Here is a 24,006-nt window from a genome sequence, read left to right as displayed (position 1 = left end):
AATGTTACAAAACTGGAAACTCAGGTCCCTTGTCACAAGTGGGGGCTTGGGGGAGGCATCTATCTAGAGAGCGGCTGTTAGCATGGACACGTTTGTTTAATTTGCAGAGGTTAATAATATTGTAGCTGTGCAGAGGGCTCTGAATAGTATTCCCCTATAACCCCATGGATATGTCACCCTGCACGTTGCACGCTTAGCTGTCAGCCAGGTACGCCTAGGCCAGTCTCTAACACACATAAGCTCCCTGGGGGCAGGTGCTTGCTTTTGGATTGAACGCCTAAGGTGAAACCCCCTAAATCTGGCAGAATGTGAATGTCAGCTTTATGAATCAATGCAATGTGGAAGCTTAACAAACACCCGGCAAATTTCTGCTCCCCACTTCCTGGGGTGAGTGATGCTTTTGACGGGCATATGAAATATCTGCCTTTGACATTTTCACCTTAGTAAGGGTGGCGAGCAGCATCTGTTCACAATAATGGTGCAAGGAAACACGTGCTTCTCATGCTTTAAACACACACTCGTCCCTTTTTGCCCCTCCAGATCTGCAGATTCCTCCGTAGCAGATCCTGGTGGCTTTCTTCTCCGTTATAGCATAGCTAGGGTCACAGGTTCATTGCTCAAAAGCAGTTCGCCTGCCTTCAGTTTGGATATTTATAATGATTTTTGAATTTGCGGGTGGAGCCGGGTATTGTGTCTGCGTAAATCTGCAGTATCCAGAACCTACCGAAAACTGACAAAGGCTACAATTCAGCCAGGCCTGCAGATGAAATGAACAGACTTGCTGTAGCGACTCCTTGGGACCCTGGCTCAGCGTTAGTGCTTGACATAAGCCCGTTGCTGAGGTTATTCTAGGCTAGGCCTGTTGGAGCCCTAGCAGGAAATGTGCATCCTTGGAGTATTTTACTTTTCCATTTTGCGTTGGTCTTTTTGTCACAGCTCGTTTCTCTGTCAGGCCCAGAAAGGAACTGCTGCTGTATTCCTGTGGGGCCTGTCGTAGTAACTGGACCTACAAGCACACCCTCATTGTGGGTTCCGCTGGAAGAAGTGAGGGGAAGTTCAGAAGATGGCGCAGTAACCGATAACAGCAGGTGGTGATGGGAAAAGGTATGAAAGGGAGACAGACAGACAGCCTGAATGAGTCCAAAGCCAAGCACTGCGGTCAGATCATGCCTGGTAAACTGGAAAGTGCAGAACTGGAAATCAGTGAACCAAAATTGCCACGTCAGAAACTAGGTGCCGTTGGGCTATTGTGCCCATCACTCCTTTTAGGATATAGATATTCAGGCCTGTCTGTAAAGGCCTAGACTCTAAGAAATAAGGTGTATTCTTATCACTTAGCTAGTTCTAGAGGTATAAAAGAAAGAATCAAAATCACTGTCTGCCGGTGTAAGAGCCCTCTCTTACTGTGACAGTCTGAGGCCCTGTGCTTAGGCTAAGGCCTTTGGCTAAGCAGCAGAGGCAGCCATAAGCTGGGAAGCGACCGGTCACTCCTCACATTCCAAACTAGTCACACTGAAAGAAGGTGCTATTGGGCTGTTAGGATACAATCCTGTCCTGATGATGCCTATCGCCTCCAGAGAAAGGGAAGTGCCTAGAAGATGTAAAAGGGAAATTTAGGTTGATAGTTTTCTGTTTGGTAAGAACTCGCTTATCAATAGCTGAGATGTGAAATCCTCATTTCTTTGTTGTTCTGTCACTGTAGTCCCCATTTCCCCATTGTTTGTCTGCATAATCTCTGTCTGGTTCTGTGATTGTTTCTGTCTGCTGTATAATTAATTTTCCTGGGTGTAAACTAATTAAGGTGGTGGGATATAATTGGTTAAATAATCATGTTACAATATGTTAGGATTGGTGAGTTAAATTTCAGGAAAATGATTGGTTAAGGTATAGCTAAGACGAACTCAAGTTTTACTATATAGTCTGCAGTCAATCAGGAAGTGTGTGTGTGCGTGAGTGAGTGGGTGGGTGGGGAAATTGGAATCATGTTTTGCTAAGGGGGAAAATGGGAACAGGGAATGGGGGTGGGGAAATTAGAATCATGTTGACCTAAAGGCAGGAAATGAGAACAGGGACACAGGTGTAAGGCTCTGTGGTGTCAGAACTGGGAAGGGGACACTAAGGAAGGAAACTGGAATCATGCTTGCTGGAAGTTCACCCCAATAAACATCGAATTGTTTGCACCTTTGGACTTCGGGTATTGTTGCTCTCTGTTCATGCGAGAAGGACCAGGGAAGTAAGTGGGTGAAGGAATAAGCCCCCTAACAACTCCCTTTGTGGGGCCTTAAAGAAAGAGATGTAGAGGAGAAAAATTGGCTACTGGACCGAGCTTCACCATCACGGCTGCCTCGTCCACCATCTCCTGGGACCCAGGGCCTTTGTCCTCCTGGTCCTGAGAGAAGTCCTGACCACACCTGGCCAGAGAGAGGGACCCAGGTGACTCCTCCATCCAACCAGCACCCAGGATGAAATGGGATTGGACTGTAACAACAACAGCAATGACACTAACTCTTCTCTTCCCACCCACCCACACATCCAGACACATTCATGCTACACGCACACATACACACGTGCATGTACTCACACAGATACGCACATCCATGCATACTCATGCTAAGCACACCCATGCTATGCACACACACTCATGCTACACACATGCCTGCACTTACACACACATGCACATCCATACACATTCACATTACTCAGACACACATCTATACAGTCACGCTATGAACACACATGCACATCCATGCATACTCACACTATGCACAAAATGCACATGTGCTTGCACTCACATACAAGTGCATCCATGCACACATATGCTTTGCACATACATGCACATCCATTCATATTCATGCTATGCACATATACACATCCATACACATGCTATGCACACACAAACACACCCATGCACACACATGTGCATGCACTCACACACTCATGCACTCACACTATATAACTCATATTGGCTTTGCCACCCCCCATTTCTCAGCTCAACATGCTCCTCGAGCAGGGAAACTGCCCACAGAATCTCACACGTAAAATAACCGAAAGGCCTGCCCTGTGTGTGCAGTGCTGTGTGGGGCAAGAGAAGGGAAGGGGTGCTGACTCCTCTGGGCAGGGCCCCTTGGGTGGCCCCATGCCTCCCGGAAGGGATGGCAGCAGCCGCCTGTGGATCCCTTAGCAGCTTCACCAGCCCTTGTGCCCCATGCGAGCAGCCCCACATGACACATTTGTCAATAAGAGACAGAGAAATGGGCAATGGGAACAATTTTATTGTCCAGGAAGAGGTGCAGACTCAGACTATAAAAGAAGGGCAAGGAAGAGAGAGGCAAGGGCCATTTAGCAACTCCCTGTCCCTGGGGACCTGGGCCCATCCAGCAACACTCCTCTGCCGGGGACCAGCACCTGGCCAGCAACCCCCCATCCTCTGGGTACCAGGGCCCATCCAGCAACTCCCATCGCCAGGGGTTGGGGCTGTCCAGCAACCCCACCCCCCATCCCCTGGGTACCAGGACCCATCCAGCAACCCTCCCTGTCCCTAGGGACCATCCAGGAACCCTCTGCCCTCTGGGAACCAGGATCTATCCAGAACCCTCCTGCCCTTATATCTCCCATGTGCCGCAGGGTGGGTAAGGCCCAGCCAGCACCCTCCCCCGGGCATTCCGTGTGCTGCGTAAAGCTCCGAGTACACAGACCCCAGGATTGGCGCGTGAGGGGTCTGCGTGCACAGAGGGTGCAATGTACCTAGAACCACATACTGCATCTAGCCCTCGTTCGGAAGAGCTTCCATAGGAAGCAGTAGAGTGCCCACGATACAGTCCTAGAGTAGAATTGAGATGTAGACGCCCTGGATAGAAAACTAAACCAAGCCCAGGGAGGGTTTAGTTTAGCCAGGATTATTGCAGATTGGAAAATGGCTTTAACCCCTCCCCCCACATCCCGCCATCCTCCAGTTCATCTGGCGCTGCTGGAAGGCGACCTCGGGCCAAATCCTGCTGTCACATGTGCTGGTGTAAATCCAGAGTATCCCTACTGGGACCAACGGAGTGCCTCTGGATTTCCTCTGCCATAACTGAGAGCGGACTCTGGCCTCGCCTGCGAACTGGCATGGGTCTCAGACACACAAGTAACAGCAGCATTGGGTGGAGCTCTTCGCCCCTGCCCCACGGGGTGGGGCCCCTCAGTGAGCTCTGGCTACACGCCCCCTTGAAGAGTCTTGGCAGCGCGGCCAGCCTCTGGGCTGGGCTTTCTGTGCTTTGAGACCATTTTTGCGTGTCTAAAGTCAGACATAGTAAACCAGCTTTGAACACGGTAGAAAATCGTATTTACAAAGGGGAGCAAGAGGCCCGCTTTCCTCTCCAGCCTGTGCCAGTCCCTCCGCTTCGAGCAAGTCTCTGCCTCTGGGGACAGCTCAGTGCGTCCAACAACCTCAGTGCACTGGCCTGCTGCCTTCCAAAGTCCCGCATCGTGCCAGGGGCGCGCTCACCAGCAGGGGGCGCAAGCAGGGAGCTGGCGCAGCTCCTGTCAGGGTGGCGTGGAGAAGCCCTCACCTGCTGGGCAGCCAGGATCTGACAGCTGAGCACAGCCTTGGGCAGGGGCATTGTGTGTTCGCAGCTCGGCGTGCTGCTGGGAGCGGTGCCGCTGGTGACTCTCTCCAGGGGAGGCTTGGCCAGGCTCTGTGAACACAGTGAGGCAGACTGGCTGCGGGCAGCCCCTGGCTGTTTGTAGGCAATGTAGGAACAGAGTTCAATACAGCCCCCTCAGACGCGGAAGAAGATGTGACAGGACCGTGAGAGGGGACACGGCCCCTCATGCGGCACAAGACTGACCTCTGCTCCGGAGGAAAACCTGAGCGTGTAGCCCTAAGACACATGCTCTCCCCTCGCCCTGGCCTGCCTGTGCTAGGTTCAGTGCTGGTGCATTCAGGAAGTGGTGACTTCCTAGCGGATTCCGGGTTCTCCTTTGACAGCACTTCTCACATCTCCCCGAGCATGCGCCAGCGCTCCTGGGCCCCTCTCCCCAGCTCCAAGGAAGTCCCCTCCGCTCACAGCACCAGTAGAAACTACCGCAGGAGGCTCAAGATGGTCCGGTTTTCCAGTGACTCTCCTGAGAGCAGTGGCAATGACCCTGGTAGCCTCATGGTGGGCAGAGGTGAGGGAGGGGCTGGTCTGGAGGTCCTGGGTAGAGCAGGAACCCTCACAGGGTGGTGGGAGCGGGCGCTTTGCTGTCTCTGCCATGCAATGGTGTGGGAGGCCCTGCTAGGCTCAGAGATCCAGCTAAGCCTCCAGGTAGTACAATAGCAGCTCAGACACAGTTGGCAGCAGCGCATGGAAGAGACTTGCCCGGCTGCTCCCGCCATCGCTGCCAGTCAGTGCAACTCCCTTTGCAGGGCCCAGCCTGGTCAGCACGCCCCGTGTGGTTAGCTTGCTGGAGCAGCTCGGTAGTGCTGCTCCCTTCTATTGCACAGCCCCTAGCTAGGCCATGCTAGGAGCCCCCGCCCCGCAGGGATACAGGATGGAAAATGAAGTGGCCTGCCCTGCTCTGGAGGCTGCTCCTACCTTCAGCCGGAGGAAGGAGCCAGCAGATTCAGCAATGTACCTGGAAAGCTCTTCCACTTTCCCTTGGGAGCGCGACTCACAGCAAGGCAACAGAAAGCCACAGTGGCTCGAGGTTCTGGCTCGGCGCTTCTCCCGCTGGCTTTGCTCGCCACTCTGCCAGGATCAGTGCTTTTGGACTGCCAGCTGCTGGGTCTGGGGAGCTGGCGATTAGAGATGCCGCCTGGGGCCACTGGTGTTCAGCAGCTGAGACCTCATGATCTGGATGCTGCTCAGAATCTTCTTCTGGTGCCCCATGAGGGTGATCCCCAGGCTCCGAACGTCACTGTGAAAACAAAGGGAACGTCAGAACCCCGGCTCCCCCTGTGCTGCAGGCCAGGCCACGGGGCTCCCCCTCCTCTGGCTCCGCTGCACTCCCCTGCCAGTGGCGGAGCAGCCATTGTCTGGTCCTGAGGGCTGACGTGCTGTTCTCAGGAGTGACTGGCTGTCATTCTCCAGGGCCCACACCAGGGCCCCTGCCCCTGTGCCATCCCCAGGGGGAGAGGGAGGCAGAGGGGAAACGGCTCCTGACAGGCTAAGAGCAAGTAAGAGCGATGCTCTGAAATTGGATTCTGTTTAATGAGCTGCTCACAGATAACCCAGTCAGACACACAGACCGATGGACAGACAGCCCTCTCCACTCAGAAGCTTCTCCGATGTGTCCAGGAAACTCCGATTAGCATCCCCTCATTCTGCAATCATGCTGTGCAATGGCCTGACTGTCGCTGAGCTTCCACTGTGTAGCCTCCCATCCAACCCTGCTGGATACACCATCTTGTCACACACACACACAAGTGCACAGAGCCCTATGCACGCACGCACACACACACATGGAGCCCTACGCATCACACACAGCCTTATGTATGTGACGCAGCGGGGGGGGGGGGGGGGGAGTGTTGACCTGAGAATGTGGCAGGGGAGTCTCACTGGGGATGGGATACCTGAGGGCCTGTAACCTGAGCCAAGAGGGGGAGGGGAAGGTAACACCTCTTCCCGGGAATGTGGACAGAGGCTGCAGGAGAGAGCCTGCTAGGGGGATTTAGTTTTCAGTTTGGTGCTGGGTGGTGGAACACAGGGAACCCCAGGGCTGGGGTCTAAGGTCCCTGCTCCCCCAGAAGGACTTGACTGAGGGGTCCTGGTGGTACCCACAAGCTCTGTTTTAGACTGTGTTCCTATTGTCCAATAAACCTTCCGTTTTACTGGCTGGCTGAGAATCACAGTGAATCCCAGGAAGAGGGATGCAGGCCCCGGACTCTCCCACACTCAGTGACAACTTCTCTTCCCCCTTCGAGACTGAACTGAGTGGGGTCACTCTGACCAGTGACCTGGGGAAGTTCAGGGCCCCCTCTCCGGGACAGCGCATCTGCTATCATGTTGGCACTTCCCTTCACATGGACCACGTCCATGTCATAATCCTGCAGGAGCAGGCTCCATCTCAGGAGTTTGGCATTGGCTCCTTTCATCTGGTGCAGCCAGGTCAGGGGAGAGTGGTCGGTGTACACGGTGAAGTGTCGCCCGAAGAGATAGGGCTCTAGTTTCTTGAGGGCCCACACCATGGCCAGGCACTCCTTCTCGATGGCTGCGTAGTGTTGCTCCCGGGATAGCAACTTCTTGCTCAGGTACACGATGGGGTGTCTCTCCCCCTTTTCATCCTCCTGCATTAACACCGCCCCCAGTCCCATGTCTGAGGCATCGGTGAACACCATAAAGGGCTTGTCAAAGTCTGGGTTTGCCAGAACTGGGCCACTGACCAGAGCCTCCTTCAGTGCCCGGAAAGCCTCTTGGCACTGCTTGGTCCAGACCACCTTGTCTGGCTTCCCCTTCTTGCATAGCTTGGTGATGGGGGTGGCTATGGCGATAAAACAGGGCACAAACCTTAGATAGTATCCTGCCAACCCAATAAAGGCTTGGACCTGCTTTTTGGTGTAGGGAGCGGGCCACTCTGATCACCTCCACCTTAGCTGGTTCCGGCTTTAGGCGGCCGCTCCCCCCCCAATGGCCCAGGTAAGATACTTCAGCCATCCCCACCTTGCACTTCTCTGCTTTTACAGTCAGCCCAGCCCCCTGGAATCGGTCCAGCAATTGTCTAACCTGGGACACATGGTCTTCCATCCCCCTCAGTAGCTGATCCACCAGGCGTTGGAAGGTGGCTGGCGCTCCCTTGAGGCCGAAAGGCAGGGTCAGGAACTCATAGAGCCCCAGAGGAGTGATAAAGGCCGATTTCAGCCGGGCATCTGCATCCAGCGGCACTTGCCAGTAGCCCTTTGTAAGGTCCATATTGGTAAGGTATCGAGCTCCTCCCAATTTGTCTAGGAGCTCATCAGGCCTGGGCATGGGTAGGCATCAGATACAGTGATGGCATTGAGCTTCCGATAGTCCACACAGAACCGGATCGACTTGTCCTTTTTGGGGACCAGCACCACCAGCGAGGCCCAAGGGCTGGCAGATGGCTGGATCACCCCCAAAGCCAGCATGCCCCTGATCTCTCTTTCCAGGTCCTGAGTAGTTTTCCCTGTGACTAGGAAGGGGGAGCATTTTATCGGCGGGTGCGATCCTGTCTGCACCCGGTGGACAGTCAGATTAGTGCATCCAGGCTGGTTGGAAAACAGCTGTCGGTACGGATGCAGCACCCCCCTGACCTCAGCTTGCTGGGCAGGGGTTAGCTGATCCGAGAGGGGAATTGTTTCCAGGGGTGAACCTGCTCTGGTCCCAGGGAATACATCTACTAAAGGGTCATCTCCTTGCTCCTCCCAATGTCCACACACGGCCAACATCACATTCCCCCTGGCATAATATGGCTTCATCATATTCACATGGTACACCCGGCGGTGTTGCGCCCGGTTCGACAGCTCCACCACATAGTTTACCTCATTTAGCTGCTTGACAACCTTGAAAGGGCCTTCCCAGGTGGCCTGTAGTTTGTTCTTTCTCACGGGGATGAGAACCATCACCTGATCCCCGGTGGCGTAGGCCCGGGCCCGCGCCGTGTGGTCATACCAGACCTTCTGCTTCTTCTGGGCTCTGGCCAGATTCTCCCTGGCCAGGCCCATGAGTTCAGCAAGTCTCTCTCAGAAGATCAGGACGTATTCCACCACTGACTCTCCATTGGGAGTGGCCTTCCCCTCCCATTTGTCTCTCATCAGGTCCAGGGGGCCCCTTACCCTCCTTCCATATAACAGTTCGAAAGGCGAAAATCCGGTAGACTCCTGGGGTACCTCCCTGTATGCGAACAGCAGGTGAGGTAAGTAGTTGTCCCAATCCTGCGGGTGCTGGTTCATAAAGGTTTTCAGCATCATCTTTAGCGTCCCATTGAACCACTCCACCAGCCCATTGGACTGGGGGTGATAAGCTGAGGCCCAGTTGTGCCGGACCCCACATTTCTCCCACAAGCACCGGAGCAGGGCCGACATGAAGTTGGATCCTTGGTCTGTCAAGACTTCCCTGGGGAACCCCACTAGGCTGAAAATGGTCAGGAGCGCATCTGCCACGGTGTCGGCTTCAATGGAAGCTAAGGGCACTGCCTCGGGGTAGCGGTGGCGAAATCTACCACCACCAGAATGTATTTCTTCCCCGACCAGGTTGTCTTGCTGGGAGGTCCCACTATGTCCATGGCCACCTTCTGGAAAGGTTCCTCTATGATGGGCAAAGGTCTCAAAGCCACTTTCCCCTTGTCCTGGGCCTTCCCCACCCTCTGACAGGGGTCGCAGGATCAGCAATACTGCCGGACAGTGGTAAAGACCCCATGCCAGTAAAAGTTCTGTAACAACCTCTGCCGGGTGCGCCGGATTCCTTGGTGCCCTGAGAGGGGGATGTCATGGGCCAAGTACAGTAGCTTGCGGCCATACTTCTGGGGGACCACCAGCTGCCTCCTGATCCCACAGGACTCCACTTCCCCTGGGGGAGCCCATTCTCGGTACAGGAACCCCTTCTCCACAGGAACCTCTCCTGGCAACCTCTCCTCATGGTCCGTCCCACACTGAGGTCGGCCAGGTCCCTGAGCTTCCGCAAGGAGGGATCTTTCTGCAACTTGGCCTGGAACTCAGCGGCTGGGGAAGGGATGGGGACCGGTTCCCTCTCACGGCTGGGTCTGAGGTCACAGGCTCTCTGAGCCGTGCCCCTCAGCGCTCCCTCCCCACCAGGGTAGGGTCCTGCGCCTCCGGTGTGGCACCCTCCCCAAGGTCAGGGCGCAGTGCCCCTCGCCGGCTCTGGCTACGGGTCACAACCAGGGCGTTCTGGGGCTTGCTTGGCCAGTCCTCTAGGTCCCCCCCCATCAAAACCTCAGTGGGCAAATGGTGGTGCACCCCCACGTCCTTGGGGCCCTCCTTGGCCCCCCATTTCAGGTGTACCCTTGCCACGGGCACCTTGAATGGGGTCCCACCCACCCCCGTCAGGGTCAGGTAGGTGTTGGGCACCACCCGATCTGGGGCCACCACCTCGGGCCGGGCCAGCATCACCTCCACGCTCATATCCCAGTATCCATTGACCTTCTTCCCATCCACCTCCAGGGGAACAAGGCACTCTCTCCTGAGGGACAGCCCTGCGCCCACCCTGTAAACCAACAACCCTGAGTCCAGAGCCTCCAGCCCTCTGGTGGAGCTGGCCGGGGGTATTCTTCCCCCCTGAGCAGGTGGTAAGCTAGCAGCCCCCCTTGCCTGGGCCGTCTGCCCCTCGTCCAGCTGGGTCCCTACCCAGTTAACCCTGGGTAGGTTGGGTCTGCTCAGTCTGTCCCTGAGCCTGGGGCACTGGGTCCGTACGTGGCCTCTCTGGCCACAGTGATAGCAGCTCAGGTCACGTTGGTCCCCTCGAGCGGGTCGGAGGGGCCCAACGCCAGGCGTTCCCCTTGGGAGGGGGTTCTCCACATTTCCCCACTGGGAGGTCCCATGGTGACTCTCTCTGCATCGTGGGGAGCCTGTTCTTTTGGGACTCCTCCCTGCTACCCAGCTGTCCACTTGTGGGCATATCCCTGCATTTGGTTGACCAGCTGTAGGTATGTCACCTCAAGCGTTTTACGCTGACTCCAGAACCTTTTCCAGTACATCTCGGGGGTCAGCCCAAACTCACGGAGCAGGGCCTGTTTGAACAGTTCGTAGTCCCCTGCCTCCGCCCCTGTCATTCGGCTGTCCACCTCCACGGCTTTGGGGTCCAGTAAGGGGGTGAGAAACTGAAGCCTGTCTGCAGGGTCAACCCTGTGCATCTCACAGGCATTCTCAAAGGCCGTCAGGAAGCTATCTATATCCTCCCCCTCCTTACGCTGGGCCAGGAGGCACTTATTAAAGCTCCTTGCAGTCTTGGGTCGCCCCTCACTCACCGCAGCCGGGGCCCCACTGCTCCTCAGCCTGGCCAGCTCCAGTTCATGATGACGTTGCCTCTCCTTCTCTTCCCGCTCATGCTGATGCTGCTTTTCATGATCCTCCAGCTCCCTCATTTTCATCTCCCTCTCCCATTTCAGCCGCCTCCGCTCCAGGGATGGGGAGCTCTGCCGGGAGGATCCCTGCTGGCTGCTGGGGTCAGGGTGCCCTCGGTATTCGCTGGGCTTCCCCTAGCCCCTCCCCTAGGCATAGGTAGGAAGGGTCTCGGGATGTCCTCGGCAGCAGTCTGAACCCTCCCAGCCCGGTCAGGCCACAGGGCCCACGCTGCGTCCACCGGGCGGCTTCCCTCAGGGACAGGGATCGGGTCATCCAAGCGATCCCTCTCCTCCAACTGGACAATCAGCTGTTCCTTGGTGGACCTCCCAATGCGCAGCCCCCTCTGCCTGCACAACTCCACCAGGTTGCTCTTAAGGCGTTTAGTGTACATCTCCCTGCTGGCCACTCGCAGGCCGGGGCAGCTTTCCACGGTTTCCAGGAAGAACCCTAGGGTGCCAGTCCTTCTTGAGGTCACCACCTCTTTGCCAGGGTCGAGCTGCAGACTCCTCCGCCCCTGGGACCGCTCGCTGCAATCCCCCAGGGGACCCTGTTACTGCAAAGGTCCTTCTCTCTGGTCACACACTCCCAGGGGTTAACCGCCCCCGGAAACAGTCTCTCTCTGAATCTTCAGCATGCCTGGTCCCCGTCAATCCCCCTTCATTTTACTGTTCCCCAGTCACTTACTGCAGGAAGCGCCATTCACGGGGTGCAGTATATCCCACCGCTGCCACCAGTTGTCACGGAGTGTGGGAGAGTCCAGGGCCTGCACCCCTCTTCCTGGGATTCACTGTGACTCTCAGCCAGCCAGTAAAACGGAAGGTTTATTGGACAATAGGAACACAGTCTAAAACAGAGCTTGTGGGTACCACCAGGACCCCTCAGTCAAGTCCTTCTGGGGGAGCAGGGACCTTAGACCCCAGCCCTGGGGTTCCCTGCGTTCCACCACCCAGCACCAAACTGAAAACTAAATCCCCCTAGCAGGCTCTCTCCTGCAGCCTCTGTCCACATTCCCGGGAAGAGGTGTTACCTTCCCCTCCCCCTCCTGGCTCAGGTTACAGGCCCTCAGGTATCCCATCCCCAGTGAGACTCCCCTGCCACATTCTCAGGTCAACACTCCCCCCTCCCTGCTGCGTCACACACAGAGCAGTATGCACACGCATGCACAAACACACACAGCCCTATGTATGTCCGCACACACAGAGCTCAGCATCAACTTGGTGCATTGGCTCAGGACTGACTCATAAAGAAGAGCATCAAGGAGAGATGCACCAACTCCACTTCCTTCAGTATCTGGATTTTCTCCCCTCCAGGTGCTAACTAGGCCTAACACTGCTTAGCTTGTAAGATCTACAGAGCCCAAGGTAGGAGGGCAGCAGAAGGTGATGGGGTGACCAGTGGTGCCATCCCCTACATCAGTCACTTCTCCCCCTTCATACTCACTCGATGTTCATCCGCATCACCATCCCCAACGAGGAATACCCCGCCACAGCAAAGTTCTCCCGATAGCGTCCCAGTTTGATGGAATCCAGCCAGTCCTCCACGGTGAAACAGCTCGTGAAATCAAAGAAACCTCTGTCAAAGGGAGTTTGGGTGAACCTAGAAGACAAGAGAAAAGGCATAAACTTAGCGCTAAGGGGCGGATCAGCGAGTGGAGTCAAGGTACCGAGAAAGCAGCCATAGCCCAGGCTGTGCAGCTGGGGATGGCAGTCTGACACCCCAACATTATTCTATCATTGCACAATTACCGCTCCCCACGGCTTGTGTTTCCACAAGAAGTGAAGGTCAGGGGTAAGAGGGCTGGGGCCCCCTCTGGTCAGGCAGAGCCAAAGAGAGGGTTACTGGAGGGGTGTCCACATTGCCAGGGCCCAGTATTGTGTATGCACTTCGGTGCCCGTGTGTATTTTGTGTGTACAACTGAGCTTTGTGTGGAGATGGGCTGGGCATGTGAATCCAAGTGCGTGAAATGCAGCTGCTCCACTCACGGCTGAGCCTATTTTCAAGAGACATCTTTTCCTGGCTGGTGTTAGCCAGGCCTGCGGCCAGGACCGCGCTGAAGCCATAAGCACCAGGCTAGGAGGCTAGTGTGGCTCATTATAGTTATGGCCTGGACTGTGTTAGCCATAAGCTTTAGCTTGGACGGAGGCTTTAAGTAGGTCTCTGTGGCTCTGATCCATACGTTGTGTTGCCCATCACTGTGGCATGTGAGTGCCTGATGTGGCCGGTGCCAGCTCAGAGCCTGGGCTTGGCTCGGTCTCTGACTGTCTCACTGTGGTAGTGAACTAGCTCACTGTCCGCTCTGGCTTGGTGTGAGGCTCTAGCCAGCAAACAGGCATAAAGTGGCCAATGTTAGTCAATGAGAAGCCATTGTTGCCATATCGGGCAAGAGAGTCTCTCACCAATTCACTATGGCTATGATGCACTAGCTGGTGCTGTGGCTGGCCCTACCGGGTCACTGTGGCTGTGGCTCCCCCCACTGGTTCACCATGGCTCTGGCTGGTCTTACCATTTCGCCGTGGCTGGCCTTACTGGTTCACCATGGCTGTGGTTGTCCTTACTGGTTCACCACCAGTTTGCCATGGCCGTTGCTGGCCCTACCGGTTCACCATGGCTGTGGCCGGTCTTATCAGTTCGCCGGGCTGTGGCTGGCCCTGCCGGTTCACTGTGGCTGTGGCTGGCCTTATCGGTTCACCATGGCTGTGGCTGGCCTTACCGGTTCACTGTGGCTGTGCACTTGAGATGCTCAGGGTTGCGGATGAGCTTGTCCAGGATGCTGACAATCTGGGAGAAGCGTGGCCGCTCGCTGCGATCCTTCTGCCAGCAGTCCAGCATGAGCTGGTGCAGGGCTGTAGGGCAGCCCATGGGAGCAGGCAGGCGGTAGCCCTCCTCCACTGAATTAATGACCTGAAAGATAGGTTTGCTCGGGGTGAGCACAAAGCCCTCCCAGAGCGCACTCTGTGAGGGCCTGGCTCTTTGCTCCAGAGCTCTGTGTAGCCAGCCACAGACTGAAGTCGCAGAGCAGCTGCAGCAGCAGCTCAAGCAGCAACCAATGGCCACCGGTGGTAGCAGGCCCCTGTTCTCTGGAGTCTCACGCTGAACACACCATCCCTTGGGCTGACTGGCTCTTTGCGCCAACCCCCTCCCACTCTCCAACCCCTCCCTTCCTTTGTCTTTTCCATCTCGGCAACCCCCTAACACAACCTCACCTAAAGCACATACAGAACACGCAGTGGGGACACCCAGTAACAAGCAGCAGGGCGGGGACACCCTGTCACACGCAGCGGGGTGGGGACACCCAGTCACACGCAGCGGGGCGGGGACACCCAGTCACACGCAGCGGGGCGGGGACACCCAGTCACAAACAGCAGGGCAGAGACACCCAGTAACACACAGCGGGGTGGGGACACCCAGTCACACACGACGGGACGGGGACACCCAGTCACACGCAGCGGGGCGGGGACACCCAGTCACAAGCAGCAGGGCAGAGACACCCAGTCACACGCAGCGGGGCGGGGACACCCAGTCAGACGCGGCGGGGCAGAGACACCCAGTCACACGCAGCGGGGTGGGGACACCCAGTCACACGCAGCGGGGTGGGGACACCCAGTCACACGCAGTGGGGCAGAGACACCCAGTCAGACGCGGCGGGGCGGGGACACCCAGTCACACGCAGCGGGGTGGGGACACCCAGTCAGACGCGGCGGGGCGGGGACACCCAGTCACACGCAGCGGGGCGGGGACACCCAGTAACTTGTCGCCGTGAGCCCTCATGACCTCTCCATTAACATGAGGTGCCGCCCCAGCAGAGGGAGGGAGGGAACCGGCCTGATACCAGCCCAGCCGGAGGCAGGATGACGCTCCCTTACATCCCGGTTGGTCATGTTCCAGTAGGGCCGCTCCCCATAGGCCAGCACCTCCCACATGACGACGCCGTAGCTCCACACGTCGCTGGCTGAGGAGAACGTGCGGTACGCGATGGCCTCGGGGGCCGTCCAGCGGATGGGGATCTTCCCCCCCTGAAACACAGAACACAGGGTAACCGTCCATGACAGGCTCCACCCAGGGCAAAGAGCTGGCGCCAGGGCAGCAAGTCCATTCCGCAGTTATCGCGGAGAGCTGGAGCTGGGCCTCACTGCCCCAAGCAGGAGCTGGGGTCAGGCATGCATTGGGAGTGTCCACTTGCATCAGCCTGGAACCTGCCATTGGCATCTCCGTGACCGCCAGCACGCCCAGTCTGTTACAGAGACCCACCGACTCTGAATCTTTTGTTCTTTCAAACACCATGGAGTCCCCCGGGTCTCCCAGCAAAAAGCTCCCAGGCCTGATCTTGCTTAGCCTAGTTCCCTCCATTCTTTGAGACCAAACAAACAGGCCCCAAGCCCTGTCAGTGCTGAGGGTCCAACCCGCAGCCACTAGGTACACACAGCATTATGTAAGGGGACTGTTGCCCCCTTACTAACATTCAGTGGGGGTGTTTTAGTTGCTAGCTCCCAGTACTCAAAGGGGAAGGGTTGATGGGGAATCAGGACCCTGAGACTGATAGTCCCCAGGAGCAATGGGGAGAGGCCAATGCTCCAGGTCAGCCTGAATGACAGGGCGGTCAGGCTAATCAGGGAGTCAGGAGGCCAGGGAGGTCCCCTCCTCCGTGTGAGCTGGAATTGCCTGGGTCAGACAGAGGGGGGCCGAGCTAAGGAGAAAGCAGGGCCCAAGCTAAACTGGGGAGCAGAGTTGTGCCAGATCCAGAGAGAGCAGACCCTGTCCTGGGAGCAGAGCTGCAGTCCCAAAGCCAGAGGCACAGCCCAGAGAGAGCAGACTTGCCCTGGGAGCAGAGCTGCAGCAACCAGATCCAGAGGGACCAGAAAAGCAGCCCAGGAAGCAGGTCAGGGCTGGGAGCAGAGTCACAGAAGCAGCCTGCGGAGCAGACCTGTCCTGGGAGCAGAGCTGCAGCAACCAGAGCCAGAGGGGCCAGAGAAGCAGCCCAGGGAGCTGGAGGCAGCAGGAGCAGTGCTGAGACAGAGCGGTGGAGCTGGGGCTGGAGCAGTCCGCAGCTGGGTGTGGTGAGCAGCTGGGGAGAGCGAGGGGGACCCTGGGCAGCGGGCCCAGCACAGGGAGACACCTCAGCCAAGAGGCTCTGCAGGCCAGGCTTGGATCGTAACCCCGACAGGGCGGGGGCGACACTGGGAAGAAGGGTCCTACCACTTAGAGCCTGAGAGCTTGTGGCCACCACCAGAGCAAGTGTCCAACCCACAGCATCCCTACAGCACAGCCAGGGCCGGAGAAGGAGGCCTGGGACTTACAAGGAACAGACTGTGAACTGCCCTGACGTTCCAGGGACACTGTTTGTGATGTTCCCTGCCACAGAGCGGGGTGATGTGTTTCCTTTAACCTTTCCCATTTTCCTTATTCTTTTAAAAATTAATTGTTGATTAAATAACTTGCATTTGCTTTAACTTGTATGCAATGGTCAGCGGGTCAGAGAAGTGCCCAGTGCAGAGAGAGTACCCCGGAGTGGGGACACCCTAGCCGCTGTCCTAGGTGACCACAGTAGGGTTGGGGGTCGAGCCCCCCAGGAATCCTGGGCCCAGCCTTGTTGGGGTTACGAGGACTCTGCCAGACAGGAGAGGGGAAGGGTAGTCCTCAAGGGCAGGGAGGCCTCTGGGCAAAGGAAGTGGGAGCGAGGACTCAGATCCTTTCACTAGCCCACTTCACCGGGGTCGTGCAGAAGCCAGGAAAGTTCCCCACAATAGCGGGACAGTTCCCCTGCTTACAATTAGCTAGACTTATAGCAGCCTTTCCCAGTGTAACGTTGCTGGTGGGGCTATAGAGACTGAGCCTAGAACAGGCAGCTCCCCACTCACCCCCTCAGGACATGACATGGCTTTCTGGTTCGGTGACCGGCATCAGCAACATTGCAGGGCCTGAATGTAAATCTCCCTTCCTTTCGCTGGGTCAGAGAGCTCATCTAACTGGGAAGGGCATGCAGTTCCTCCTCCCTCCCATGAATTGTTAGCAGCTCCGTTCTCTCCTGGGCCTTGTCTACACTGGCAAAGTGGGACTCATAATTCACTACCGGTAGCAATAGTGTAGGCAGGGGTCAGGCATTTCCATCACTGTGTCAGCTACCCCAGCTCAGAACAGGGTTAGCCAGAAGACACGCTGAGCCCTAGCCTGGCTACGTGGGCGCACTCCCAGGGTGAGTGAGGAGTCCTGGCTTTGCCAGTGCAGATGCAGCCCTGCCATCCTGTCGCAGGGGTAACTCTGGAGCAGTTAGTAATGGCAGCATGAGAACACAGGACTGGCTTCTAACGCCGGACTCTGGGCAGGCGCTGATGCTGAGCAAATGTGTTCATTTCAAATATGACCTGACCCAAACCTTGGTAAAGAGGCTGAATTTTAAACACCATTTCTTGCCCCTGCATCAGGCTCGAGACCGGTCTTACACCCATCACTAGCACCCACTGAAGCAAAGCTGAATGAAGTTGTCTGCCCAGAACATCTGGAAACCCTCATTTAGTGACTCTCTCAGTGGCAAATGCCCATGTTGGGTAAAGCTTGCCCTAGTCTACCCTAGAGTGCCCCCAGTATATTCAAAGCAAGGGCATGGGACAGGTGGTAGATCTGGAAACTGGAGCAGGATTGACAAGGGCCAATGACCAGCTCAGGGCTTGTGTCATGTGACACATCCTAGCCCTGCCAGGATAATCTCATGGTGTCACCAAGGCCGAGTACCGAGAGTTTTGCTTGCACGCAGGACTGAACCTGAAAGCACCAAGAATTTAGCCTGGCTGCTGGAAAGCCTCCACCAGCAGGTGTCCCACAGAGCTGGATATAAGGAAGACAATAAGGCAGAGAGTGGGCTAATGTTTAGACTCCCCAAAGCCTAGACTCTGGGCCCCTTCTCCCTACACCTCACTGAGGAACGCAGCCTCTGCCCTGAAGGTGTCTGGTGCGGTGCTGCAGGGTGCTCCGCATGCAAGCCCGGCAGGGAGAATGAGCCCAGAAATTATTAGTCATTGGAAGATGCATGTGTCACGGAGTCCCTGGGCAATGCTCTGGAACTGCTCCCCATGAAGCCAGTCAGGACTCTGGGGGTGTCTCCTTTCTGTGAGCAGCCTGTCTTCAGGACACAAAGCTCACACAGCTTCCACCTTCCTGGGTCTGACCTCGGAGCATTCAGCATCTTCTGCCCCTCCGTGCGCTTCCCACAGCGAGTCCACTCAGGCGGGGCTCCTGGGGAAGGCAGAGGGTCCTGCCCCCCAACTTCGCAGTCAGACGTGACTCTCAGCAAGTCAGTAAAACAGAGGTTTATTAGACGACAGGAACATGATCTAAAACAGAGCTTGTAGGTACAGAGAACCGGACCCCTCAATTGGGTCCATTTTGGGGGGCAGTGAGCCAGACAACCAGGTCTGCCCTTCACTCCATGTCTCCAGCCAGCCCCAAACTGAAACTCCCTCCAGCCCCTCCTCCCTTGAGCTTTGTCCCTGTCCTGGGCCAGGAGGTCACCGGATTCCTTTGTTCTCCAACCCTTTAGCTCTCACCTCGCAGGGGGGAAGGGCCCAGGCCATCAGGTGCCAGGAAACAGGGTGCTGGCCATTCTCTGTGTCCAGACTCCTGCACACACCTGCCCTCTAGGGCTCTGCAATGATCATACACCCTTATCCCACCACCTAGATACTTAAGAACTGCCTAGGGGAAACTGAGGCACCCCCACACTATTCAAAGGAAACATTAAGAACAGTCCCAGTTCGTCACATCTCTCCCCCCTTCGAGATCGAACTGAGCGGGGTCACTTTAGCCGGTGACCTGGGGAAGTTCAAAGCCACCAACGTTCCCATGGATGCCCCAGCATCTCTCCCATTCCTTGGTTGGAGTTACACCAGGCCCTTCCACTTTCACGCCCTCCCTTAGGTCGGGGGTGATCGATAGCACTCGCAGGCCGCATGTGGGAAGGTTTATGCGGCCCGTGCCCTTTGGCCACCCCAAAACCCCAGGGGGTCAAACTGGGATTGAACAACAAGCTGGCCAAACACTGCCACTTGGTTATAGGACTGTTTAACTTTCTTAACAGCTTTCACTCCATCTGAGACCTTCTCAAAGCTATCCACACTGGATCTTTCAACAGGAAAGTCAGTGGCTTCATTCACAACAGAAAATTTCTGGCTGTTAGGAACTGAAACTTTCTTGATTAAATCACTTTCACACCCTTCAGTTGCAGTAAGCTGCTTGCAAAGACTCCATGAGGATTCCTTTCCCTTGGGCTTTTCTATGCAACAATTCACCCCTCACAGAAATTCTGCTCTTACCCTCTTTACCTAGGGCTTGCTCTAGAGGAACACTTTCCTGAGCAACAACAGACTCTTTCTGGGTCTCCCTTACATCCAGAATTACCTCTGGCCCATCGGGTGGATTCCTACACAATCCCCTTTCAGGCAAACTTGCAGATTTCCTAGATAAAAGGTCAGAAGCATTCTCCTTCCCTTTGCCACACACAAGTTCAGGAATCTTTTCCTTCTTGCTACAGGTTTCCACACCCTCAGTAGGTAACACAATCAAATCACCTTCATGCTCTCCTTGTGCCCCGGCTATGATCTCACCCTGATTAGACAGAGTTGCTCCACCCTTTCCCAACCACACACTAGCAACAGGCAAAATACAAGCACCAGAATTGTCTGGTCTCTGGGATTTTACATTGACACTAACTGGATGCAACCTAGTTACAGTGCCATTCTCCCGAGCAGACACAAACTTAGGACCCTTCCCTTCCTGGGCTTTAGCTGAATCCAGAACGAACTCTGAGACAACTGCACGACCCTCAACCGTCACAGGCTGAAAGGCCCCTTCTGTCTGCTCCACAGACAAAGAAGAGCCGGACACACTTTCTCCTTTACCAGACACACAGCTTGGGATCTCATTCCCCTTGTTCCAGCACACAAGGCTGGTCACAGACAACTGCTTGGAGATCAGGGTAGCTCCCTCCATAGGCAAGTCAGTACCCCTGACAGACACAGGCACATTTCCTTCACTGTCACAATTCTCCACCCAGGTAATAGATAAGGTCCAGGGACACTCATCTTCCACTCTCCTCGCCTTCCCACCCTGCTGACTAGACACAGCCATCGGCTCACAAGGCTGCCTAGGCTCATCCAAACTTTCCTTACCAAAGCACCTTGCCACTCCCAACAGATACCCTGCCCTGCCTGTGTCTCCCCCCACTCAGCTGGGGTCTCAGCTCCCACTGTGCTCAGCGCTGCCCTTGCTTTCCCAGTGGGGGTAGGCAGCGAGCTCGCTGCTTTCCTCACGGCATCAGAGCTAGCGTGAGCCCCCTCTCCGGTGTGCAAGGGGGGCGGAGAGCCCCAGGGGTCTGGATACCAGCAGGCAGGTAGCCTGAGTCTAGTAGCTCCTCCCTGCTGCCAGCCAGGTCATCTGCATTTTCACTGACCATTTCCCTCTCCACCAATTTGTTTCCTGGATTCAAATTCAAACCCTTGACCGTTACAGGAGAAGGGCCTGGATCCTGTCCCAAACAGACACAGTCACTCCACAACAGGGTCTCACAGCTGATATCCTGGAGAACCCCAATGGCCAGCCAGCCCCACCCCTCCTGGGTCTGCACAGGGATCTGGGCCATAGGCAGGGCGAGGGGCTTCATCCCTGGGACCCTCACCCAGCTCACACAGCCCCTCAGCATCTGAGGCTGCACCATCCAGGGCCTGACAACAGTTCTCTCTGTCCCAGGGTCTCGCCACCCCAGGAATGTCTCCCCATTGACCATCACCTTCTGCTCCCACTGGAGGTCCGAGAGGCCCAACCCCAGGAGACTCCACACAGACATATAGGTTGGGGTCAGGAGTGGGAGCCTGTCCACCTCCCCACCCATCTGGCTGACAGAGTCTATGACCTTGGGACCCAGCAAGGGAGCTAGACACCAGGGCTTTTCCGCAGGGTCCCCCTGGTTCAAATTGCCAGCCTGCTCAAAGGCAGTGAGGTGGGCATCCACATCCCCCCCTCCTTAACCAGGGGCAGCAATTTAGTCTCGAGGTTCCCTGCGGAACTGGCACCCCGGGGTCTATCCCCACTCACCCCTGGGAGGTCCCCTATGCCTCTCCGCTCCACCACCGCCAGTTCATGCTGCTGCTGCTTCTGCAGCTGTTTCTTGGACTCTTGTTGTCTCTCACAGTCCTCTTGCTCTCTCAGACTCAGCTCCAATCCCGTCTGTCTCCGATCCCCGGATGGGGAACCCGATCATGAAGACCCTCGTCTGGTCGGGGACAGGAGTCTTGGCGATGCCTGGCTCCCACTCCAGCTGCTCACAGATCCTGCTATAGCCCCATTTGGGGTCAGGAATCTGTTCCTTAGAGTGGTCATCCTCCTCCAGCTGCACGATTAACTGTGCTTTGGTGAACTTTCCAATGCTCAACCCTTCCTTTCTGCACAGGGTTACAATGTCCTTCTTAAGGGGATGGTGACAGGCCATCACTCCGCTCTTCCCGAGTTGTTGTGAACTCACAGGCCTGTGTGCTCTCAGCTCCCCACGGTTTCCAGGGTGAACCCCTAGTGTGCCAGCCCTTCTCGAGGTCACCACCTCTTTGCCAGGGTCGAGCGGCAGACTCCTCCGCCCCTTGGACTGCTCGCTGCAATCCCCAGGGGAACCCTGTTACTGCAAAAGTCCTTCTCTCTCCCAGGGCCAAGCCGCAGGCTCCTCCGCCCCTGAGACTGCTCACCGCAGTCCCCAGAGGGACCCCTGTTACTGCACAGTCCTTCTCGCTGGTCACACACTCCCAGGGGTTAACCACCCCCCGAAACCGCTCCTCTCTGAGCCTTCAGCACTCCTGGTCCTCATCAATCCCCCTTCGTTTTACTGCTCCCCAGTCACTTACTGCAGGAAGTGCCATCAATGGAGTGAAGTACATCCCATCTCTGCCACCAGTTGTCACAGAGTCCCTGGGTGATGCTCTGGAACTGCTCCCCATGAAGCTAGTCAGGACTCTGGGGAAGTCTCCTTTCTGTGAGCAGACTGTCTTCAGGGCAAAAAGCTCACATGGCTTCCATCTTCCTGGGTCTGACCTCGGAGCATTCAGCATCCTCTGCCCCTCAGTGCGCTTCCCACAGTGAGTCCACTCAGGCGGGGCTTCTGGGGAAGCCAGGGGGTCCTGCCCCCCAACTTCGCAGTCAGACGTGACTCTCAGCCAGCCAGTAAAACAGAGGTTTATTAGACGACAGGAACATGGTCTAAAACAGAGCTTGTAGGTACAGAGAACTGGACCCCTCAGCTGGGTCCATTTTGGGGGGCAGTGAGCCAGACAACCAGGTCTGCCCTTCACTCCATGTCTCCAGCCAGCCCCAAACTGAAACTCCCTCCAGCCCCTCCTCCCCTGGGCTTTGTCCCTGTCCTGCGCCAGGAGGTCACCGAATTCCTTTGTTCTCCAACCCTTTAGCTCTCACCTCGCAGGGGGGAAGGGCCCAGGCCATCAGTTGCCAGGAAACAGGGTGTTGGTCATTCTCTGTGTCCAGACCCCTGCACACACCTGCCCTCTAGGGCTCTGCAATGATCATACACCCTTACCCCACCACCTAGGTACTTAAGAAATGCCTAGGGGAAACTGAGGCACCCCCACACTATTCAGAGGAAACATTAAGAACAGTCCCACTTCGTCACATCTCTCCCCCCTTTGAGATCGAACTGAGTGGGGTCTCTTTAGCCGGTGACTTTGGGAAGTTCGAAGCCACCAACATTCCCATGGATGCCCCTGCATCTCTTCCATTCCTTGGTTGGAGTTACACCAGGCCCTTCCAGTTTCACACCCTCCCTTAGGTCGGGGGTGATCGATAGCACTCGCAGGCCGCATGTGGGAAGGTTTATGCGGCCCGTGCCCTTTGGCCACCCCAAAACTCCAGGGGGTCAAACTGGGATTGGGTCTTTTCCCCAACAAGCTGGCCAAACACCGCCACTTGGTTATAGGACTGTTTAACTTTCTTAACAGCATGTTTACCCCAGGGGAAGGAGCAGCCAACCACAGAGATCCATGGCTTCTCGCTCTCCCTCTTACTTCCCCGTTGGGTGGATTTAGGTAAGACGTGAAAGACCAGACACACACACATGCAATCTATGTTAATAGAACGCTGTTTAGATTGCAAAGTTGAGCACTCAAAGGTTTAGAAATGTCAGCATTACAGTTACACATGTGGCCTTAATTCTACACCTTTGTGTGTCCCTTCTGTGCACTGAATGAGGCAGGGTCCCATGGAAAATATAGTATGTGACCATGTTCCTACAGACTGTATCAGAATACAAATCATCGCTTTGGCCAACACTTCAGGGACTGGAGCAGGAAACCCTCCAGAGCTGAAAACATGAGCTAAATAGCTAGGGTTTGTAATGGAGAGCTGTACCAGACCTATGCCCCATGGGGAGTGGGCTCAGAGGGGACACATGACACAGACTGGCACTGACCAGTGGGTTACGTATGGAAACGGGGGTCAAATTGATGTTGTGTAGACAACTGTAAATTTGGCATTTCCTAATTCTTGCGTGCTTGACTTCGTAATCTAAATCAGTGGCTCTTAACCTTTCCAGACTACTGTACCCCTTTCAGAGGAGTCTGATTTGTCTTGCCTACCCCCAAGTTTCGCCTCGTTTAAAAACAACTTGCTTACAAAATCAGACATAAAAATACCAAAGTGGCACAGCCACGCTAGTACTGATAAATTGCTACTTTCTCATTTTTACCATATAATTATAAAATAAATCAATTGGAGTATAAATATTGTACGTACACTTCAGGGTATAGCATACAGAGCCGTATGAACGTTTAGTTTGTATTGACTTTGCTAGTGCTTTTTATGAAGCCTGTTGTAAAACTAGGCAAATATCTAGATGAGCTGATCATAGAATATCAGGGTTGGAAGGGACCTCAGGAGGTCATCTAGTCCCACCCCCTGCTCAAAGCAGGACCAATCCCCAATTTTTGCCTCAGATCCCTAAATGGCCCCTTCAAGGGCTGAACTCA

The 24,006-nt window shown here is 55.7% G+C and overlaps 1 protein-coding gene across 2 annotated transcripts in view; it reads right to left on the bottom strand.

Moving 5' to 3' along the window:
• Positions 1-3,256: 3,256 nt before the first annotated feature.
• Positions 3,257-24,006, bottom strand: part of EPHA8 (EPH receptor A8) — a 134,786-nt gene continuing 114,036 nt past the window's right edge. For both annotated transcript variants that reach the window (XM_037881305.2, XM_037881306.2), the window contains exons 14-17: positions 14,863-15,012; positions 13,710-13,900; positions 12,440-12,595; positions 3,257-5,880 (exon numbers count right to left, since the gene is read on the bottom strand). In XM_037881305.2, the coding sequence (XP_037737233.2) occupies positions 5,766-5,880; positions 12,440-12,595; positions 13,710-13,900; positions 14,863-15,012 (612 nt within the window). In that variant the 3' untranslated portion in view covers positions 3,257-5,765. The remainder of the gene's footprint in view (positions 5,881-12,439; positions 12,596-13,709; positions 13,901-14,862; positions 15,013-24,006) is intronic.

The sequence above is a fragment of the Chelonia mydas genome, chromosome 18, assembly GCF_015237465.2.
Source record: "Chelonia mydas isolate rCheMyd1 chromosome 18, rCheMyd1.pri.v2, whole genome shotgun sequence".
NCBI lineage: Eukaryota > Metazoa > Chordata > Testudines > Cheloniidae > Chelonia > Chelonia mydas.
Note: the sequence above shows the minus strand (reverse complement) of the source record. Positions and strands in the feature narration are given on the sequence as shown.